This window comes from Augochlora pura, chromosome 7, assembly GCF_028453695.1.
Source record: "Augochlora pura isolate Apur16 chromosome 7, APUR_v2.2.1, whole genome shotgun sequence".
NCBI classification, from domain to species: domain Eukaryota; kingdom Metazoa; phylum Arthropoda; class Insecta; order Hymenoptera; family Halictidae; genus Augochlora; species Augochlora pura.
Window position 1 is genome coordinate 7,805,386 of NC_135778.1, and position 19,782 is coordinate 7,825,167.

Below are 19,782 nucleotides of genomic sequence, written 5' to 3' on the forward strand. Positions count from 1 at the left end.
TTTTATTTCGCACTTTATTCACACAATATTATATATTGAATACTATATTTGAATTTCGTATAAATGAAATAATAATTTCAGATTCAGTTACACAATTGGACAAATAATATTAATGTTTCTCTTTCCTATCGTTTTGAAGTATATCAACTTATTAAGTTACATAAAATAAATATTTGCACAGCCTGTTTTCAATAACATTAAAATAATGAAAAATGTATTTGTATGCAATATCTAATGCAACGAACTTGACATGTATATAAAAATGAAATATGTACTCAGAAAATGAAACAGTCGTCAAAGCATGACTAAAGAACAAATATTTAATGAAATTCTAAATAAATGATGTTTTATAACATAAATGCTACATTTATTGTACATATACCAATGATAAAGTCTTTATCTCATACAATTGTATATACATTTAGTAACTCAACAATCTATGTGTAAATTCTGTACAGAATCATGCAAAAATCTCAAAACTAATTATTTTGTATATTCGCGTTTCAATTTAACAATTTCTTGATCAATTATAAGTTTTTAAGACACTTAATACACCGAATTGTTTAATTAAAATGGATTTTTTAATATTAACACCGAATTTTCGTTAACTTTAATGTATGTTAAGTCAAATTGATTTAGTTAATATTTACCAATGTGTCTATACTAGTATTCTTAAAAATACATAAAAAAAACTTAACGGATGTCTGTTGTAGTCATGTCATTTTTGCAATAAATACGTCTAACACATGATTACAACATAAAAGAAATAAAAGTTAAAAAATGTTATTAGACTAATTAATGAAAATTGTTAAAGTAAGTTTCTTAAAAAACCATTCTTTTATCAAATTAACAATCTCAAACCTTTTCTACTTTTACCAAATTGTTCAATAATCATAGTGTAAAAAATTATACTTAATGTTACTATATTTGAATTCACCAATAGAATGAGTTTTGAAGAAATTCGGTGGTACTTTTATACAATGACGATGCACTTTGCCTTAATCCAGTAAACAGAGATACAACACCTTCTTTCTCTTCATCTTGCTCTTCTTCCTCAGGTAAGTAATCTGGCATATCTTCGTCTGCATCATCACTGTCTTCATTTGTATGAATCTATAAATGTATTACATTTTTAATATATGTGTGCACACAATTTCAACATACGCAATTAAATATTTACCAATGTAACAAGATACTCTTGATTAAGCTTGTTTCTGGCCACTAATCTAGCTTCCATATTGTCTGTATTATTTCGAATAGCTTCTGCAATCTGTTTTGCTGTGACATAGCTTAAAGTACGCATTGTGACACGCTGATGTTCTACATCAACAACAAGGGAAACCAATCCATCAATTCTTATTAGTATTGATTCCAACTCTGAACGAGTCTCCTACGTAATATGTTATTAATGTTAGATGTTAATCTTAATATAAAAATTACATATGTATATATCAATAATATTTACTGGTAACAAGCCTTGAACGTGTAACATAACAACATGGGTTTTTAATTTCTTTGGTTCAATGACTCTTCTACATCGACTATGCAAATTGTATATTGGGGGTTTCATTCTCTCTATGTCATCTTTAATAGACTGAGCTCGTTTGGCTATCTTTGGTTCTTCAATATTATACTTGTCTATAATGGCATCCAATGCTTCACGAACCCCAAAGGTAGAGGTTATGTGCACATAATTTTCTACATTTTTAACAAACAGTTCTAAAATGTCTAAACCCAAATTAATAATCTCCAAATCTGATGCTTCAAGGACAAATGCTACGTACGAAAGAACTGTTTTGTCCTGGAATAAAAAAATTTGTGATCACAATAACATAGCACTATATTTAACAAAAAAAACTTACCTTCAAAATTGTGTCATGATTTGCAACATCGTTGGCCAATTTTTTGTATGTTTCAAGTGTTGCTTTCAATTTTTTTGGATCTACAGAGTCGTCCACGTCCATTATCTGTAAACGTAATGTTTACATTTAGTTGATCTTAAAACAATACGATCGAAGAAAACAAACAGTATACATCTGGTCACGTTATACGACTATTTATTTGATAGCAATGCTAGCTATTCGAAAAACTACATAATAGCATTTTGATTTATATTTTTATTAAATAAAGTACAAACGAATCACAGTTACGTTTCACGGTAGCCGAACGATTCCACGTTCACGAAGACATGACATTTCAATGCTTAGAACAAGTTTTAAACTACTCACTGGGTCAAGTTCTACTTCTTTACGGTCTAGTTATAACATGTGTCATCTCAAATCATAGGCAATCTGCTGCTTAAAAAATTTCAGCAATCAATAATATAAGGTCAGTGCGGACGGTTTAAGAAAATCAAGGAAAATCAGTGCCAAATCGGCTTTACTTGAATGAAGATACTAGAATAACTGTGAGAGTTCGAAAAACATTTAAATCTATACCTAACGCGAAACGATATTCTGAAAGACAAGAAGTATTTTTAAAAAAATCACAAATTTATGAAGTTTGTGTACGTCCAGCGCATACATAAATTGTGTACGAATGTAACACGTGCATAAAAGTATCCATATGTACATAATACACGTACATGTATAAATACGTATAATACACATGCGTAATTCAGATAGATGTATCAGTATTACCCTACGTAGTAATAATAGCAACAGTCATGCTAATGCCAGCTGCTACCAAATTGTTTCGATGACGCGCATATTGTAGTATAGTAGCGAAACTGGTGTTTGAATGACGTACTAGAATAAGATGGCCGACATTAGCTCTATCAACTACCAACAGCACAACACCCGTATTACTTCTTTAATGAACTTCTTTCTTATTTTACGGGATCGAGAGCTTTAGATTTCTATTAGTGGTTTTTTAAGCATTTCCAAACAGAGGCTGATATAGTAGTCAATCTCTGACGGCTGTTGAGGGCAATAGGGAAGTTGAATTAAACGACACGTAAAGTAGAAACATACAGCTGACGTATTTTGAAATTCGCTTGTGCAGGTGATTGTTTGTAAAGTGTGCTAGTGTAGAGTGGACATTGATTATTAGAACAATGGAATACGTGCTAATAAAAGATATACGGCCGGGCCAGAAAAACATTAATGTGGTGTTTATTGTTCTGGAAGTTGGCCATCCTACTATCACTAAAGAAAACCGCGAAGTTCGAACGTTTAAAGTGGCGGACAGTACTGCATGTATGAACGTTTCAATTTGGGATGAACCTGGCCAACTTTTAGTTCCGGGTGATATAGTTAGATTGACGAAAGGATACGCATCCGTTTGGAGACAATGCTTGACATTGTATTCAGGAAAGAATGGAGATATTCAGAAAATTGGGGAATTCTGTATGGTTATAAATGAACAGTTAAATATGAGTGAACCAAATCCTGCTTTAGCCCAACAACTGATTAATCAAAGCGGATCTGGACCACCTGGTAGCAATGTTAACAATAGTATTACAAATAATGGAAATGCAAATAATATAGCTGGTCAACCAGGAAGACAACCACTGGTATTTTGCTTTTCAAATTGCTTATAATGTTATAATGCTGGATGTATCAGTTTAATTGTAATGTTCCTATTTTGGTTTATTTCCTCATAGGCAATTCAAAGTAATTCAACTACACCTGCCAGTGGCACGTCAGGTAGTACTGCAACAACAAAAAGTGGAAATGGTAGTAATGGTAACAATGGTGGAAACGGAGGTAATTCTTCGGGATTACCAGGAGGGTCTGCAAGATATTCTGGTGAATCAACAACAAAAACCACAGTTGCAACAAAAACTAATTCCCGTGGTCGCGGCGGCTATCGAAATGGTGGACGTAGTGATCGTAGATAACACACAAACAAAAAACGACTAATAATATATGTGTAATATGAATATGAAACTGATTACATTCAGGACAACTGTAATATACTGTTTTTGTAACAATCCTGTATATGTGTATTCATGAATCAATGTATACGATAGAGTCTGATTAAAACAATATATGAATTAAAGACAATCGAACTGTAAACACTAGCGTAAATATAATAGTTGATAATTTAATTATCAAATAATTAAATTGTTATTTGATGATAATGTCTTTGATTTATACTATATTTCAAGCATTAGTTGTATAAAATTATATTAGCCGATTGTCTTCAATTCATTATAAATGTATCAAAATTTTTCACTTATTCTGATAAACTAATATAGTATATAAAATACAGTATATATGTAATCTGCATTTAATTAGTAAATAATTTTGTTTAGTAGTTTTTTAAAATATATTTTATAAAAAAGAAACTGAACCTTATGTATGTACAAGCATTATTTATACTATTTATATAATTTAAATTTATTGAACCCAACGTACACGCATCGCCGCTCGAATACGTTTTCTACCGAAAAATCCTACCATCGAGACGATTTAAGTGATGATTTTCGTTGTAACATTATCAAATGCAATGACCATAGTGTTTGCAACTTGTAAGATAAATTGCTCTCCATCTCACAGAGGAATACATTATCCTTATGGAATCTTGTGTTCTAATTGTACGGACATGTATTAATGTTTTGATTGAATATTTTGTGTGTTTGTTTACAGTTCTCAGCGATATACTAATTAATGCAACATGTTATCGCTCGCACGAGACCCTCGATGAGATACCAAGCCTCTTATGAATACATTCAGATAAACCCAAGTCATGGTTCATATCTGAAGATTGGTGTTGACACTTTATCTAAATCTGAAATAAAATATGAAGGTAAGCTATAGACTGGATTTGCTGGTCTTTTACTGGCTAAAATTCTGTCTTTTTTACTCTATTTCTAGTTTAGGGATGGAGTAATCAAAAACAATATTTGCCATTCACGTCTACTATGTACATAATAGAAAATAGATTTTGTCTGATTGTTTACAAACATTTCTCAGTGACACTTCTTACTAAGGTAATTATAATTGAAAGGATCTATGTACCTATATTGTATTTTATTCCATCTTCGAATAACATGTACATTAGTAAACATTTTTTGTAAATTCTATTTAATATTTACAAATACACGTAATTATAAGTTGCGTCTGTTAAAAAATATGAAATTTGAAAAAAATATTTGTACAGTGTTATTTATTATATAATAGACGAAATGGAATTTTTAAACAAATAAAAATTTTGATAATGAAATCATTATGTACATAAATTATTTATATCCTGTTTAGATGTACTTCAGATCGTATGTATGTAAACTTGTTCAAGGAAACAAAGATAAGATTGTGGTTTAATATCTATGCGATTTAAGTAGTAAATTTAAAATAATAGACGGTGTAAAGTAATGTAAACAAGATAACACGTACAGCTTCAACAAGATAACATTGTTATCCATACCTGTAGATTATGTTTATGCATTGATCTACCACACGCACACGTCCTACACTTTATCGAATGAATCAACAATCGACGATGTACAATGGCTCCTACCTCTATACACTTTTCATGCTTTCTAAGCTGGCTCGCGCATCCCCCACCATTTTACTGCGCATCCATCTTCGTCGAACTACTGTAGAAAGAAAACGAAATTCTTATCAGTAAATTGCCAACCAATCGGAGCAAAGGAAATTTCTAGATTAACCCTTGCTAACGGACCGCGCTGCGTCCTAGAAGTCTGCAGGAGGACCTATTACTGTACATAGTGTAAACTGTTGCTGTTAGAAATGTTTTGTACGCAGCACCGCCTAATGATGAAACCCATAAACTAAATTCCAGAGAAAAATACAATCCTGCAGATTTTCTAAACATTTTCTGTGGTTTGTATAATTTTTATAATTTTGTCAAATAGAATATAGGCATACAAAATTTAAATAAAATATTTCAATTGATATTTAAGCTTTATTCTTAACTTTTCGTTATCGATGTTACGAAGTTCTGGAGCTATATTCATGGAATTGTTCCGTACATATGATACGTGTACACATTAGAAATTGGCTCTCAATAAAGTCGAAGTTTCAGTTCTGTTGAAATCCTTTGTGCCCTGGTGTCAACACTGGCGAGCAAGTGGCGAAGAAGTATGTTTCAATACTGCGTTCTTTAAAACTTTATTTACGTTTGTAATCGGCAACTTTTGTGCATTTCCAGAATGAAGATAACAATTATGTCTTTGGTGTTGTGCGAGTATCCCTGTTATTAAACATATGATTTCACAGCAGATGTCAAACGTCAAACGTAACAATTTTATAACTATTTTTACATATATGAAGCCGGAAAAGGCGGTACGTATAACAGATTGTATACGAAAATTTCTAACATTATGTTACTTTCTTCAACGTTATAATTTTTAATGAACTCTACTGACTCATATTATTAATATAAGCTGTTTTCCTAAATATTCCACTACACTCAAACGTTGTTGTTGCTTTTTAAACCATAATAAATATATATGTATACGCATACATGTTTGTATGTATTACTGTATTTAATATTAATTTATATTTACAGGTTATATTTTTTTGAAGTATGACAAGATCACATATAAAATATCAAATTGCTAAAGATGCAGAAGATAAAGCAGAATATTTCCTTCCATCTGTTCAAGATTTTTCAACTACATCAAAAAAAGAGACTTCTTTTTGGAAGAGGGCCTTCCAGAAGATCATATTAATTATTAACTATTTCGTTTTATCCGTAGGCTTAACATTTTATGTAAAATGGCTTTATAATAGTTATGTGAGTATAATCACTAACAGAGTAACTCTCTGTATATCTATATCATCTCTTTTTAGTTCAACTATTTATCTTTAATTACCATTTATTGAATTTTAGGGTTTTAATTTTCCACTAACAGTAGTGATATGTCACCTAATAGTGAAGTTTTTGTTATCTGCCATAAGAAGATGTTTTCGAACATGTTACAAAGGACAACAGCAATTGAAACTTCCTTGGAAAAGCATAATATGGATGGTTATGCCAATAGGTATAGCAAGTGGCCTTGATGTTGGTTTATCCAACTGGGCACTTTCATTAATTACAATGTCACTGTATGTATAAATATTTAATTATCATCCAAGTCAAATATACATGCTGGTGTATATCAATACATTATTGTTTTTGTTTAGGTATACTATGACGAAATCAACGACTATTATTTTTATTCTTGGTTTTGCCCTCATCTTAAAGTTAGAAAAAAAGGTAATGATAATAAATGTATTTTCTATGTTTCATAAATCGTTAATAATATATGATAAATAAAATATTTTTTTTTTGTAGTCTTGGTCGTTAGTATGTATTGTAGTGATGATATCAAGCGGTTTATTTATGTTTACATATAAATCTACACAATTTGGCATATTTGGATTTTTAATTTGCCTATTAGCATCATTTTCGAGTGGTATCCGCTGGACTATGACACAACTCGTCATGCAGAAATCTAAAATGGGGATAAAAAGTCCAATTGATATGATGTATTATATGCAATTATGGATGCTACTGCCTATTGTACCTGTGATGTTATTGTTTGAAGGTAATACTGAATATGTATACCGATTATGTCATTGAGACTTGTTGGTACTAAGAATTATATGAAGCAAACATTTTTTATTTTTAGGGTCAAGTTTATATAATTATTTACAAACTACTGATTGGAATGATGCTCATTCTATTGTTATGACTACAAGTGCTGTGTTAGGATCTGCTATTATCGCTTTCCATATGGAAGTTATGGAATATTTAGTTGTTAGATACACTTCTAGTCTAACACTTGCGATTACAGGAATAATTAAGGTAAAGTAATAGCACTGAGTTATGTATTATAAATTTATTTGAAATATTTAGTCCTGCTATGTGGACTTTTTAGATAAATGAAATTTTATTCTCATAAAACTCTTTATAGGAAATGTGTATGTTAATTTTGGCCGTTGAATGGAAAGGAGATCAAATGAGCGGATTTAACTTTATAGGATTGTTAATGTGCTTCGGCGGAATTATAATTCATACTATTCAAAAAGTAGTATCAAGTAGGAATAAAGAAACTGAAAACCTGGAATTACAATTGAATTCTTCGATGAATATTAACATTAAAAATGAAGAAAGACTTGATACAAGTTTACCTCTATTAACACAAAAATCAACATCTTTAACAAATCTTTTAAATGCGGACTTCAGTTCGGATGAAGACGATGTGATTAAAGAACATGAAAATTCGTCTCAGATATTGTCTAATATAGTACAGCGTAGAGAACAGTAAACTGTACATACCTTAATATTAATGATCAGAAAAAAATATTTATTTAACAAAAGACCTGTACTGTGTCCAATATACATTTTGTTTACTCCAAATTATATACGAAAAATGTGTATTTTACACAGGTAATCGACTTTCATTTCTAATTATTAATTTCAGATTACATTCCGTATTTGCAAATTTTATTTTTACCATACTAAATTTGCTTTAAAATATCCAAAAGGTTGAGCACAAATCAGCATTACTGAACCTGACCCTTTATGCGCATTATTGATTATTCAATATAGTTTCGCTTGTCCATTATCGTTAATAATTATATTAATATATCAAATTATGTGTAATCAAAATGCGTTCATAATGTGTAATAAAATATTGATCCTCGGTGTCGACGTTTAATTATATAAATGGACAGTGTGCGAAAGAAACTATTGAAAGAGTGGAGTTGTACAAAAAAATCAATCAGTCATTTTCTTTGTAAATTGAATTAATTTGTTGCTTTTATGTACAAATGATTCGCTTTTTCTTGTAAATTACAGTGGTAATAGTCTGTCTCGAAATGTTGCATAATTGTCTTACCGATTAAAATTATATAATTTTCTAATTTATTTATAATTGTCGCGCTTGTTTATTTTGTAAAAAATTGAAATACCGATAAGCGCACAGTATAATAATACATAATTCTATATGTACTGAACGTAAAGTATATGTATTGTAAACTGTTAAAAATTGTGATTAAAGATTTGATAATATTAAGTGCAATTTCATCCGTTAAAATTTTTTTAAGACATTAACATTTGTTATTTTTTCTTTAAGACTTATGTAAATACAAACGCACAAAAAATGTGTTTATTACTGTTTAATAGTAATTTTATTGTGTTTGCGAAATAATTTCTTACAATATTTCGTTTTATTACTTAAATGGAACACAGTATTTGTAAATTCTCCGGAAATTAATGTTGTGATGTAATACAATGTTCATTCAGTTTATGATATGCTGTGGATTGATTTGTATAGTCGTATCTATTATGTTACCTTGCCAAAAATTAATTTAATTTATATGTTCTCATATTGAGGATATTATATACTTTTTTGCATTATAATTTCCACGTATTCATAATAAACTTTATATATATTTATATATATATATATATATATATGTATGTCTGTATAAGTGTACTATTATTTTACTATCTACTTATTTTAAATAATAAATGCTATAGCGTTTATTTAATACAAGGACTATTAAATGTAATTATATTTTTGTAATTTTATAAGTTTTGTTTAAATAACTAAAAGATATACACATTTCTTACTTGTAAATACATAAGAATAAAGCAGAAAGAAATATATGTATAAGTCTCGTACATAGAAACAGAATATAATATTAGTAATTGCGTTCATATAAAAAATGTACGAAGTCGTTTTTTTTTAAATATATTCTAAATGAAACATAAAATGAACAAACTTATTTGTATGTACAATTGCGTTATTATAATAAAATGAATAAATACGGTGTATATACTTAACAAAATCTCGATAGTATTTTGATATAGATTAATAAATAATTGATACCTATATAATTTAATAAATAGATCCATAAACTCGTTATTTAATTTGTTTAATTTGATTAGTCTTTTTAGATTTGGCTTCAATTCTGTCTTCTAATTTATGAATTAAATCATCTAATTCATCCTGTGAATAAAAATTAAAGAATTATTATTAATTTGAAGTATACTTTATTTCTATCGAAAAAATACATGTACAACAAAATCTTACCTCGTTGTATGTGTACATTAACGTACAGTATTTTAAAGCTTGCTTCTTCTTATTAAGTAATTGCAATGCATGTGGTAGGCAATAGACACTGTCATCTTGTGAATTACTAACTAGTGAAACGAATAGATTAGCTCTACAAGTTTCGCATTCAAAATCGCCATCATCTTCTTTTACTTTTTTCCCTTTCTTTCGTTTTCCACTATCCGGCAATGGTAATCTTTCTGTATTTGTAAGACCAACTGCTTCTAATTGCTGTCGGCAAGTTATTTCCTTTTCCCGAATTTTAATCACACTCGGTAAAATCTACAAAATAATTTGTTAAAACTCGAAATAATATAATAACTTATAATAGTAGCTTACAATATTTACCTGTTTCATTACATCTATATGCGATCTAGAGTCGTTAATAATGTTAAATAGCAACCTTTCAAATGAAAATATTGATGGTTCACAGCTATCTTGTATGTCCTAAAGTAATTATACGAAACCATTATTTCATTGTACAACTAAATTGTAATTAATGATGTTCAATTTTCTATAATACAATAAAGAACGAAGAATTGTTTTTGCTTACTTTAAACACTTGTTCAGCAGTTTCTAACCAAGATAATTGTGCAAAGTAAACACTTTCAGATACTACATAACCAGTACATATACTTGATGTAAAAGCTTTCGGGAATACAATTATAAATTGGCCTGGTTCTTGTACTGTCTGGCACAATGATACTCCATTACTAACCAACAGTTCTGGAGGAACCATTGCTGTATCAGAAGGTAACCATATAGTTTTATTTTTGCAATAACGCGGAACCATTTTTGACAAAGCTTCTCTGAAATTATTGTTGTGTTCATCTGGTATACCATACCAGATTTTTTTAGCTCCAGTATGCAAATACTCTATCCATGGAAGACCATGAGGATCGCGGTACCAACAACAAGCACTAAATAACATACCAACATGAAGTGTTGGCACTGTCACGCCTGTAATTAATATTATTAATTTGCAATGAAATCAAATATTTTGTTATTCACGCAAATCTAAAGTATATTTTTGCATACCCATTATTGGACCTAAAGCTCTAAGTACCGAACCAGCATTGTTAGTAAGTACTTTAAGATTCCATGGATGTCTGGCAAATGGACTATTTTTGGCAACTGAGAATCCAAAACCACGGCCGCTAGAATCAATGCTTGCAGCGTGCACGCAAACGTGTCGCTTTCTTTCTGCTACATGTTTCCAGAACGCATTTTCAACCTCATCAGCGGAGGCACCCTCAGTTTCGTTACCAGATCGCTGATTTTCACCGAACCACATACGTTGCGTATTTCTCGCAATTCGATAGAAAGCATTCAATGGCATGTTTCTACCCTGTGGATCACATAATTTCATATATTATAAAAGACATTAAATTTTACTTATTAAACGTATTTTAAAGCACGCACTTTCACAATGCATTCTTCAAATTCGTCAGAACTATCGTCCTCTTCATCTTCCTCGTTATCATTTACGGGTGCATTTTGTCTTTGCAATGCTCTACTTTCTCGTTTCATCCACTCCGACTCTACTTCATCGAACAATTTACCTCGTTCCTCTAAATTAATGAGTTTACTGATTAGCAATTTAAAAAATCAATTACGCCTTCTCTGCATGTACGTGTATTATGTATATACCTGGAGATAATGTATCATATGGTAGTAAATATTTACAATAAATGTCATCTAATTTAGTTACACGATCTTGAGCTGACTTTGGTATTTTCATACCATCAGCTACTTTTTGCCACTTCTTTTTCTCGATAACTTCTTTTAATCCGCCTAGGCTTTGAACTGTTTGGTATAAGTGAGGTAAATCAACTTCCATTCCACCAATCTATAAAGAACATAATATTACCGAACATATCAAAGAAAATATGTTAACGCAATGAATGGTAAAACAAATGTTACCCAAGGTGGATGAGTTAAAGTTATGCTCTGTGTAGCTAAATATTTCTTAATCGCCATCATTTCCTTCACATTAGGCCCCCATCTATGAAGCATACGATGTACATACTGATTGTATGCGGTAAACCGCATATCATCGGATACTTTACATTCCGGCTGAATCATAAATTAAAAATAAGTTGGATGAATTCATGTGCGCATATATATTTAATAAAATGATCATGTGTTAATAAAATTTACTTTAAAATTAGGTGGTGGTACAACTCTACATATTCCAAACTTCTCTGCGATTGGTCTTATTTTGTCTATATACTCTAAAGGATCTTGGAAATCTTTCTCACTAGGCTGAAAAGTTGGCGCTTCAACTAAACGTGCTTCATTATTTTCGCTTTTTGCACTTGGAAACGTTACATTGTTTGTTGGCGAACAAATTTCAGTATTTTTTTGCTTAGATTTCATTTGACATCTGAAATGTAAACACAGGGGAATAAGTATTAGCAAGAACATTGCTTAAGTATGATTATAATTTATACAATTATGACATCACCTCTTTCCATTCTTATTTGAATCAATAGACGTTTTTCTCTCTCTAGAAGTTTTCGGAGATTTTGTTAACTTTTCTGTTGCTGCAGATCTGCTACTCTGTCTGTTTGGTGTCTGAAGTACAGTTTCGTTTTTACATGGGGAAGGTGGTTGAATTTCAGTGTTTGGTGCAGCCATAACTGAAGTTGTGCTTGATGAAGTAGATGGTAGAGGGTTGTCTGCTGATGATACAGTAGAGTTTGGTGGTGTACGAGTTGTAGGCTGGACTGTACCTATAGGAGGACACCGTGCAATCGATGACGGCGGTTTAGTAACTAGCTTTGCTCTCAAAAGAACTTTCTGATTAGGTCCATTTGGTCCTTCGGTGCCAAGTTTAACAGCTACACCTTGAATCAATTGTTGCCCTTGAACTAAGTTTGGTCCGTTTCTTGTAACTGCTTGCAAAGGTATATAAAATAGTTGACCATCGTTTTCATCATCATTTTCGTTACTGCTTTCTGTTTGGGTAGATGTTTCAGTGCTTTTCTGTTGATTTGTATCTTTCTCCACTGTTTGTTCTTGTGCTTGTGCATTGTCGTCAAGATTTACTTGGACAGCTATTGAAGCACTACAGTTCACATTGCTCCAAGTTGTTGTTAATTTATCTAAGGGTAAGACTTGTATATTAGCTAATGTAGCAAAATTCTTGGGCAATTCGAATCTGTTAATATTTAATAATGAATTTGATGTATTTTTCGATTCTACTATCCTATTCTCTGTTTTTGGAACTACATTGCTAGGAATTTCCTTAGATTCTGGTGTTTGATAATCATCTTTGTTGGTCTTCTCTACATTCTTATTTGCGTCATTCTCCAGCGATGCATTCGATGACTTATTAAATTCGCGAATTTTACGTCTAAAAGGAGTATTAACAGGAACTTCAGTGTCACTTTCAAACGCGTAGACACTACTTTCATTTTCTGGAGAAAATGCATTTGCATTAGGAGTTACTGTTTTACGTTCTTTCACTTTCGGTAAAAATGGTTTTCTTGGTTGAAATATGGATTTCTTTTCGAGCGGTAACTTCTTTTCAGAAGATCCATCTGCAGAACTGTGATCGGATTTTAATGCTGTGTCATTGTCTTCCACAGGACTGGGGTCTTTATTTGGCTTTGTAATTTTTCCTTTAATAATTTCCTTCAGATCGACATTATTTTTGCTGATACTGGTAGATTCGTTTTGTTGTTTCGTATCAACAGTTTGTGAATCCACTGTTGTAACAGGTATGTATTTATTCTGTACACTTAAACGATCTTTCACGCTTGCTTTTTCTGTTAATTTCGAAAGTGTGACATTCACTGGCCTAACTAAATGCTGAATTTTTGTTGAAATGGATAAATGTGAGACGTCGCTCTTTTTCTCGCATATTTCATATTTAAACATGGAAACGTTCTCCATCTCTAACTTGCTCTCCTCTTTGGCAAGGGAACTTTCGTTCAACCATTTCTCAATTTGTTCAGTTGACATATTTACCTTTTCTTTTCTCACGTGCAACGTTGACAAAGGCATGTCTACAACGTTTGTAGAAGAAATTTCTGTTTTGTGAAGAGATTCTTTTCCTGTACTAGTTATTAATGTTGTTCGCGATTCTAATTCATTGAAAACTTCTAATTTCATTTTCCGACCATCTTCAGATTTAATGCATTCCTCATTTAAAACACCCACAGCAGGAAAAGACGTTTTAACTGTGATGGAATTATCCTTAGATTCTGCTTCTTTGGGTGCATCCATGTTTTCCACTGTTTCTGTTTCAATTATTTCCAATTTTTCAGTGGATTTTTCAGAATCAAGAAGATTAACATTAACATGCGACTGACAAGAATTCAATACTTTCGATATAGCTTTCTTTGAAAACCCCCGAAAAGATTCTTCATCATCTGATGCTTTTGAAAGATCAATCTTTATTGAATATTCGTCTGTTTGCTTTACAGCTTTATCTGCATTATTGTCACTATTTCCATTGTCATTATTATTGTCATTATCATTATTATTATCATTGTAATTTTCATGATCATTTTCAATTTCATTCTCATTTTCGTTTTCATTGTCATTTTCGTTTTCATTATCATTGCTATTATCGTTTTCATTGTCATTTTCGTTATCATTATTATTGTCATTTTCATTATCATTGCTATTATCGTTTTCATTAGTGACAGCAATATTATTTTCATTATCATTGCCATTTTCATGATTTTCATTAACAGCAGCGATTTCATTTTGTTCGTCAACTTCTTTCTTTCTTTTCAATTTACTAAGTAACATGCCTAAAGTTTCTTCATCAGAATCCGTATTTTCATTGGCAATCGTTTTCGTTCCTTTTTGCTTCGATCCATTACCTTTTTGAGGAGACGATTTATTCAAACTCTGATCTCGTTTACGTTTCATTATAAATTTGTCTTTATTGAACCTTAAATTATTTTGAACCTGAGATTTCGATTTGACGTTTACATTATTCTGAATTTCCATTCGCGTGACTACAGTCTTAGAAGAAGACCTAAGAAATCTACTAACAGGTTTATTTAATTTTCCTAAACTTCGTCTTGTAACTGGTCTTGTGTTACTGGTTTCATTAGAACTAACAGATTCCTCATCAGTATCTATTTCACAATACTTCTGTACTCTAATTAATCGTTTACTCTTGAACGTAATTTTACTAGTTTTAGTTTTATCTGGTCTTTTATTAGATGCGCTTTGGATAGAGGTAATCTTACTATCTTTACTTTTATTAATTGCTTTTGTAATTGGTTGTTTCACTTTGGCTTTAATTTCACTTTCTGTTTGTGCAATTTTACGTGCATTTGGAAGTTCTGGGAAACTATCCATAGAAACATTGTCATCGTTTTCTAAGTCCGGACTTACTAGTTTTCTTCCTAGAATTTCCATGTATACTGCTGCTGCCTCTTTAGTTTTCCTAGACGGTCTTCTACAAAGGTTTTTCGGGGAAATTGTTCCGCTATGAGAACGAGTAATTCTTCTCATTTCAGATTTACTTCTTGTACATATCTTCTTCTGCACAGTTTTTTGTACCGTACGTTTTACTTGCGGTACTGATTTTTCCGAAGGTTGTTCCTCCTCGTCGTCGGATGTAGTTTCTGAATTGGATGTATCACTGCTTTTCTGTTTTACAAGAACTTTTTTCTTTGGTTTCAGTGGTATAGGTTTTGCTTTTGGAGAAGGTTTCTTCGCCTTATCCGTAAGCACACTACTTCGTAATCCAAGCCTTTTGGTTTCAATCCTTGGCAGAAACTTTCTGGGTGCTAATTTATTTGTAGTCTTTAAAAGTGTTCTCTCTGTACAAGATCTTGTCCTCATAACACAAGACGTTTTAAACTTATTTTTTATTCTTTGCTTAGCAAGACGTTGTTCCTGATATTTTTTCTTGAGTGCTTGGACAGTGGATGTGGTCGTTTTGAATTTATTAATATTCTTTTGCAGTGTGTTATTTTTTTTGTCTGTAATAATCGATTTTATTTTGGTGATAGTTTTCTGGCTTTGATCTGACTTTTGATTTTCAGTGGATGTTCCAGATGAAGATGTAACTTTGTCTGTTGACACACGTGTTGTTTTGGCATCTGATTTTTCCTTTTTGTTGCTAACATTGAAGAAATTTAAGCTTGGAGGTAAAATCGATGTACCTAAATAAAGATTTTTTACAGAAATTAGTAACATTGAATATTTACAAAATAATATTTATAAACATGATAAATTTATAAACCTCTGAAGCATAAAAATGTTAGAAAATCCTCTGTGTTCGGCCTTTTATGCGTTATTAATTCTGTTATAATCGGTGGTTTGGCTTTCTCTTTGTCCTTAATTGGAGTGTGTGAAGGATTGAAGACTGTTGTTGCACCTTGTGCAAATTTTCTTTGTGCATGTATCTTGGTTCTATAATAAAGATAGCATATGAGAAAATAGCCATAAATTTGTAATATAATCTGTATTTTATTAAAACAAATATTTTGCAAGTTCCTCTGAGAACAACAAAGATTTTTACTACAATATTTGTCAGTTCTACAAAATGAATGTTTTCAGTAAAAATTTTCATTATGAACTTACCTCTTTGGAGATTCTGATAATGGTTCCATAAGATCCACCAGATCTCCTTCTTTTCTTTTTCTTTTATCATTTCTACTTAACACCATTTTACAGAGTTATAGAAACAGATCCCTGTTAAATGACAATAAAAACCGTCACGCACATTTGTCATTAATTGAATAAAATAAGTTACTATTTTACCTGATCTCTTTTGTCATTGTTACAAAAGATAATAATCTAAAATAGCAATAATCAATTCGTAGTTCAAGAAAATAAGAACTGTATCATGACGAAAAAAGTCAAAAATATATGATATTATAAAAAAATCGTGACAAAGAAACGTGCAGTTATAAGGGTTTTCTCTTGGCACGCTTGATCAGCGTTTTTGGAGCAGGTTTCGTTCGGAGTAGAATACAGTAGAACAGCGAAAATTAACAATATACGGTATCACTGAACATCTGTTCCTCTTTCACACTGGACTACAAATGATTGTTTATTGTGCCAGGTAAGATTAAATACCACGCTCTGATCTATGATTTAGATATACATAGATATGCGCTATAAAACGATATTGATTTCTCAAGCCTTGTTCACATCGCGCACAATGCATACTGCTGTACGACACTGTTCGCGATACATTAAGTAGTCTCGGCCGGTCGAAAAAAAAATATATAAAGCAGTGTTTACGAGACAAATTGTGGATATATTCACAAACATATCGCCAATGTAAACAAATAGTAATTCATTGATTATTTATTCTGTTACATTACTCGAAACGTAGTGAAATATATGGACATAGAAGTTTCAAATGATCAATATGTATGTAACTTCAATGGAATGTTCATGAAACGTGTACTACGCCATCTATGTACATCGTACTTGAACACGCATAAGGATATTTTACCATCTTTCTTATGTTTACACTTTCAAAACTATAAATGTTGTACATACAGAATTCATACATACTTAGATATTGTTCAGAATAGGCTAAGTAATTAAGCAGTGGTTAATTTATTCTTGTATTATTAAGGTAGGCATAATTAATCGCGTTCTGGGCGTTTTCGCAATCATTAATAAAGGATCATCGAATGTGTCGCATTTTTTTTCCATTTGGCAAAGATGTCATTCGTGACATCAAGTTTCGCAATCAGATCACGTATATCTAGGACAATCATTGTTTTTAATTCGAATGAGTAATCATCAGGCTGTATATTTAATACATATTCTCTAAACCAATTTTACAATATTCCAATAATTCGATTATTTTTAATAAGCTTGGAGAGGAAATCATTTAATGGATCCAATTTATTATTCATGTAGTTAATCGTGTGAGAGTACTTTTATGTTTTACGCATAACTCGTCAATTGAAAATTGAAAGTTGCTTTATCATTGAAAATTTTACAAAATTATCTCGTACGTATTGTAATGCTGTTCAAATTTATATTTATCTGTCTTTTTTGACAATGCAAATAAGTAAAAATTAATAATAACAATTAATCACTGTTTTTGTTCATTCATGTACAGTTATGTAATGAAGTTTAATTATAGATACTGTGTATATAAATAAAACAAGAGCATCATGAACAAAAATGGACCACCACCACCTTATGCACCACCTGCTTACTCGGAGGTAATAGGCGGTGTTCCACCTGCTAGTCCTTTTACACCTGCAGAAACCTGTATGTTTGTGCACTATATATATAAATTTAAAGATATAAATACATTACATAGATATGTTTGTCTACTATATATATATATCTATATATATATATATAGATAGTCATGGCCAAAATTATATAGTACATATGAAAATATGATCTATGTTCCTCTCGCTTATAGTAGTAAAATCATATATAAAAACTTCATTTATTTTGGTAAAAAGCTATCACGAGTGACAAATTGTTGTTGGTCACTAAAATTGTTAGATTTATACATTATGTAAAACATTTTTATGTATGGTGTATGATTTTAGCTGTGACTCACTATATAGACTATCACTCAGTATATACAAATATTTTACTTAAACATATTGGAAAAATAAATAACTATGTAAGAAAAATAACTAATTATACATTTAGATACCAATGGGCCAACTATAGTAACAACAGTTGTTCCACTTGGACCAGGAACCACTCATACAATATGTCCAACTTGTCACGCAGAAATTGATACTTCAACAAAGACAGAACCTGGTGTGATTGCTTATATATCTGGTGTTGTTATTGCATTAATGGGGTATGCACCAATATAATGTATTTTGCAATGATATTAGAAGCATCCTCATAATTTTGTATTTTCACAGGGGCTGGTTAGGATGTTGTTTGATTCCTTGCTGTATTGATGAATGCATGGATGTTCACCACAGTTGCCCTAACTGCAAAACTTACCTTGGTCGTTACAGAAGATAAGGAAGCATAATACTAGAATCTCCTTTTATTGCATTTCACTTTGAAAGAATTTTGAGATTGGATTATGTTATAACATGCACATAATAATCTAATCACGACAATTTAATTGTACTGTCAAGTGCCTTACAGTACTGCCAAGTGTACAAATGAAAAAAATTGCCTTGGTAGCTTTGTTCGCAACAAATGTTACACGATATTAATTTTTGTAATGTATGTAATATATATACATACGAATTATACTTAGGTACAAGATATTCTTTAAAATATTTTTGGCAATACGTCACATGTTTTATTCGCTACAAATAATATTTTCTAAAAATGTTAGGAAGTATACAATTTACACAATTTATATCTGAAATGGATAATTCTCTAAATAGTAAGGGTGATATATTAATGATTGTATTTTTTACAATAACATGCATTACTGACCCTTTATGCAGCTAATGGAATTGAGGAATCTCGAATATAAAAAGCAAGCACTTTGTAAATTACTTTGAAGACAAAACGTCAATTATGAATGTTAATGTATTTTATAAATTATATGACTAATAAAATATATATTGAATTTTTTGTTTAACTAAATAAGAGAGTGTTCTTTATAGTATAAATTAGATGTTTTGAAAGTGTAAAATATTGTAAGTTAATATGGCTCACATCTCATGGTTACATACATGTGTAGGTATGTGTCTATATTTGAATTGTACAATGTTTTTTTTAACTTATTTTAAACTTATAGTTTATATTGTGTCTAAAACGATTATTATCTGCAAGAATCGTCCTTAATTTTACTTTGTTTTTAACGATTTATTTAGATTTTATTT

At 30.8% G+C, this 19,782-nt stretch overlaps 5 protein-coding genes across 11 annotated transcripts; 3 read left to right on the forward strand and 2 right to left on the reverse strand.

Annotated features, from left to right (window-relative positions):
* Window positions 1–4: 4 nt before the first annotated feature.
* LOC144473741 (armadillo repeat-containing protein 1) lies at window positions 5–2,728 on the reverse strand. Of its 5 annotated transcripts, none has more exons than XM_078187899.1 (5): window positions 2,640–2,728; window positions 1,863–1,967; window positions 1,466–1,801; window positions 1,181–1,390; window positions 5–1,113 (listed from the first exon to the last, which is right to left on the reverse strand). In XM_078187899.1, the coding sequence occupies exons 2-5, from the start codon at window positions 1,962–1,964 to the stop codon at window positions 934–936; spliced, it is 828 nt and encodes a 275-aa protein (XP_078044025.1). In that variant the 5' UTR covers window positions 1,965–1,967; window positions 2,640–2,728; the 3' UTR covers window positions 5–933. The 5 variants fall into 5 exon arrangements, with proteins under 5 accessions (XP_078044025.1, XP_078044024.1, XP_078044026.1 ...); XM_078187898.1 differs by having other exon boundaries at window positions 2,585–2,670; XM_078187900.1 differs by lacking the exon at window positions 2,640–2,728 and adding an exon at window positions 2,229–2,391.
* A 327-nt stretch (window positions 2,729–3,055) lies between these two features.
* LOC144473742 (SOSS complex subunit B homolog) lies at window positions 3,056–4,260 on the forward strand. Its single transcript, XM_078187903.1, has 2 exons — window positions 3,056–3,514; window positions 3,605–4,260. The coding sequence occupies exons 1-2, from the start codon at window positions 3,056–3,058 to the stop codon at window positions 3,839–3,841; spliced, it is 696 nt and encodes a 231-aa protein (XP_078044029.1). The 3' UTR covers window positions 3,842–4,260.
* A 1,671-nt stretch (window positions 4,261–5,931) lies between these two features.
* LOC144473740 (solute carrier family 35 member C2-like) lies at window positions 5,932–9,735 on the forward strand. Its single transcript, XM_078187896.1, has 8 exons — window positions 5,932–6,047; window positions 6,118–6,251; window positions 6,478–6,705; window positions 6,802–7,016; window positions 7,095–7,167; window positions 7,246–7,498; window positions 7,583–7,758; window positions 7,868–9,735. Exons 3-8 carry the CDS (start codon window positions 6,496–6,498, stop codon window positions 8,219–8,221), a joined length of 1,281 nt encoding a protein of 426 aa, XP_078044022.1. The 5' UTR covers window positions 5,932–6,047; window positions 6,118–6,251; window positions 6,478–6,495; the 3' UTR covers window positions 8,222–9,735.
* Jarid2 (Jumonji, AT rich interactive domain 2) lies at window positions 9,592–17,044 on the reverse strand. Its single transcript, XM_078187891.1, has 13 exons — window positions 16,754–17,044; window positions 16,574–16,684; window positions 16,233–16,402; window positions 12,483–16,152; window positions 12,176–12,401; window positions 11,939–12,091; window positions 11,666–11,864; window positions 11,438–11,586; window positions 11,054–11,363; window positions 10,569–10,975; window positions 10,364–10,462; window positions 9,995–10,297; window positions 9,592–9,910 (listed from the first exon to the last, which is right to left on the reverse strand). Exons 2-13 carry the CDS (start codon window positions 16,657–16,659, stop codon window positions 9,824–9,826), a joined length of 5,859 nt encoding a protein of 1,952 aa, XP_078044017.1. The 5' UTR covers window positions 16,660–16,684; window positions 16,754–17,044; the 3' UTR covers window positions 9,592–9,823.
* Window positions 17,045–17,214: 170 nt separating this feature from the next.
* Window positions 17,215–19,526, forward strand: LOC144472223 (LITAF domain-containing protein). Of its 3 annotated transcripts, none has more exons than XM_078185134.1 (4): window positions 17,215–17,278; window positions 18,102–18,232; window positions 18,632–18,788; window positions 18,856–19,526. In XM_078185134.1, the coding sequence occupies exons 2-4, from the start codon at window positions 18,133–18,135 to the stop codon at window positions 18,959–18,961; spliced, it is 363 nt and encodes a 120-aa protein (XP_078041260.1). In that variant the 5' UTR covers window positions 17,215–17,278; window positions 18,102–18,132; the 3' UTR covers window positions 18,962–19,526. The 3 variants fall into 3 exon arrangements, with proteins under 3 accessions (XP_078041260.1, XP_078041257.1, XP_078041259.1); XM_078185131.1 differs by lacking the exon at window positions 17,215–17,278 and adding an exon at window positions 17,378–17,582; XM_078185133.1 differs by lacking the exon at window positions 17,215–17,278 and adding an exon at window positions 17,774–17,966.
* The last annotated feature ends 256 nt before the right edge of the window (window positions 19,527–19,782 follow it).

Excerpts from the sequence above, each read along its gene's own strand:
- LOC144473741 (XM_078187899.1), bottom strand. The coding sequence starts at position 1,964 with ATGGACGTGGACGACTCTGTAGATCCAAAAAAATTGAAAGCAACACTT. Across the intron at positions 1,802-1,862 it reads ATCATGACACAATTTTGAAG|GACAAAACAGTTCTTTCGTA; the intron begins GTAAGTTTTTTT and ends TTTTTATTCCAG. Across the intron at positions 1,391-1,465 it reads ACGTTCAAGGCTTGTTACCA|GAGACTCGTTCAGAGTTGGA; the intron begins GTAAATATTATT and ends CATATTACGTAG.
- LOC144473742 (XM_078187903.1), top strand. The coding sequence starts at position 3,056 with ATGGAATACGTGCTAATAAAAGATATACGGCCGGGCCAGAAAAACATT. Across the intron at positions 3,515-3,604 it reads AACCAGGAAGACAACCACTG|GCAATTCAAAGTAATTCAAC; the intron begins GTATTTTGCTTT and ends ATTTCCTCATAG.
- LOC144473740 (XM_078187896.1), top strand. The coding sequence starts at position 6,496 with ATGACAAGATCACATATAAAATATCAAATTGCTAAAGATGCAGAAGAT. Across the intron at positions 6,706-6,801 it reads AATGGCTTTATAATAGTTAT|GGTTTTAATTTTCCACTAAC; the intron begins GTGAGTATAATC and ends ATTGAATTTTAG. Across the intron at positions 7,499-7,582 it reads TGTGATGTTATTGTTTGAAG|GGTCAAGTTTATATAATTAT; the intron begins GTAATACTGAAT and ends TTTTATTTTTAG.
- Jarid2 (XM_078187891.1), bottom strand. The coding sequence starts at position 16,659 with ATGGTGTTAAGTAGAAATGATAAAAGAAAAAGAAAAGAAGGAGATCTG. Across the intron at positions 11,364-11,437 it reads TTGAAGAATGCATTGTGAAA|GGTAGAAACATGCCATTGAA; the intron begins GTGCGTGCTTTA and ends TGTGATCCACAG. Across the intron at positions 10,976-11,053 it reads AGCTTTAGGTCCAATAATGG|GCGTGACAGTGCCAACACTT; the intron begins GTATGCAAAAAT and ends TATTAATTACAG.
- LOC144472223 (XM_078185134.1), top strand. The coding sequence starts at position 18,133 with ATGAACAAAAATGGACCACCACCACCTTATGCACCACCTGCTTACTCG. Across the intron at positions 18,233-18,631 it reads TTTTACACCTGCAGAAACCT|ATACCAATGGGCCAACTATA; the intron begins GTATGTTTGTGC and ends TTATACATTTAG. Across the intron at positions 18,789-18,855 it reads GTTGTTATTGCATTAATGGG|GGGCTGGTTAGGATGTTGTT; the intron begins GTATGCACCAAT and ends GTATTTTCACAG.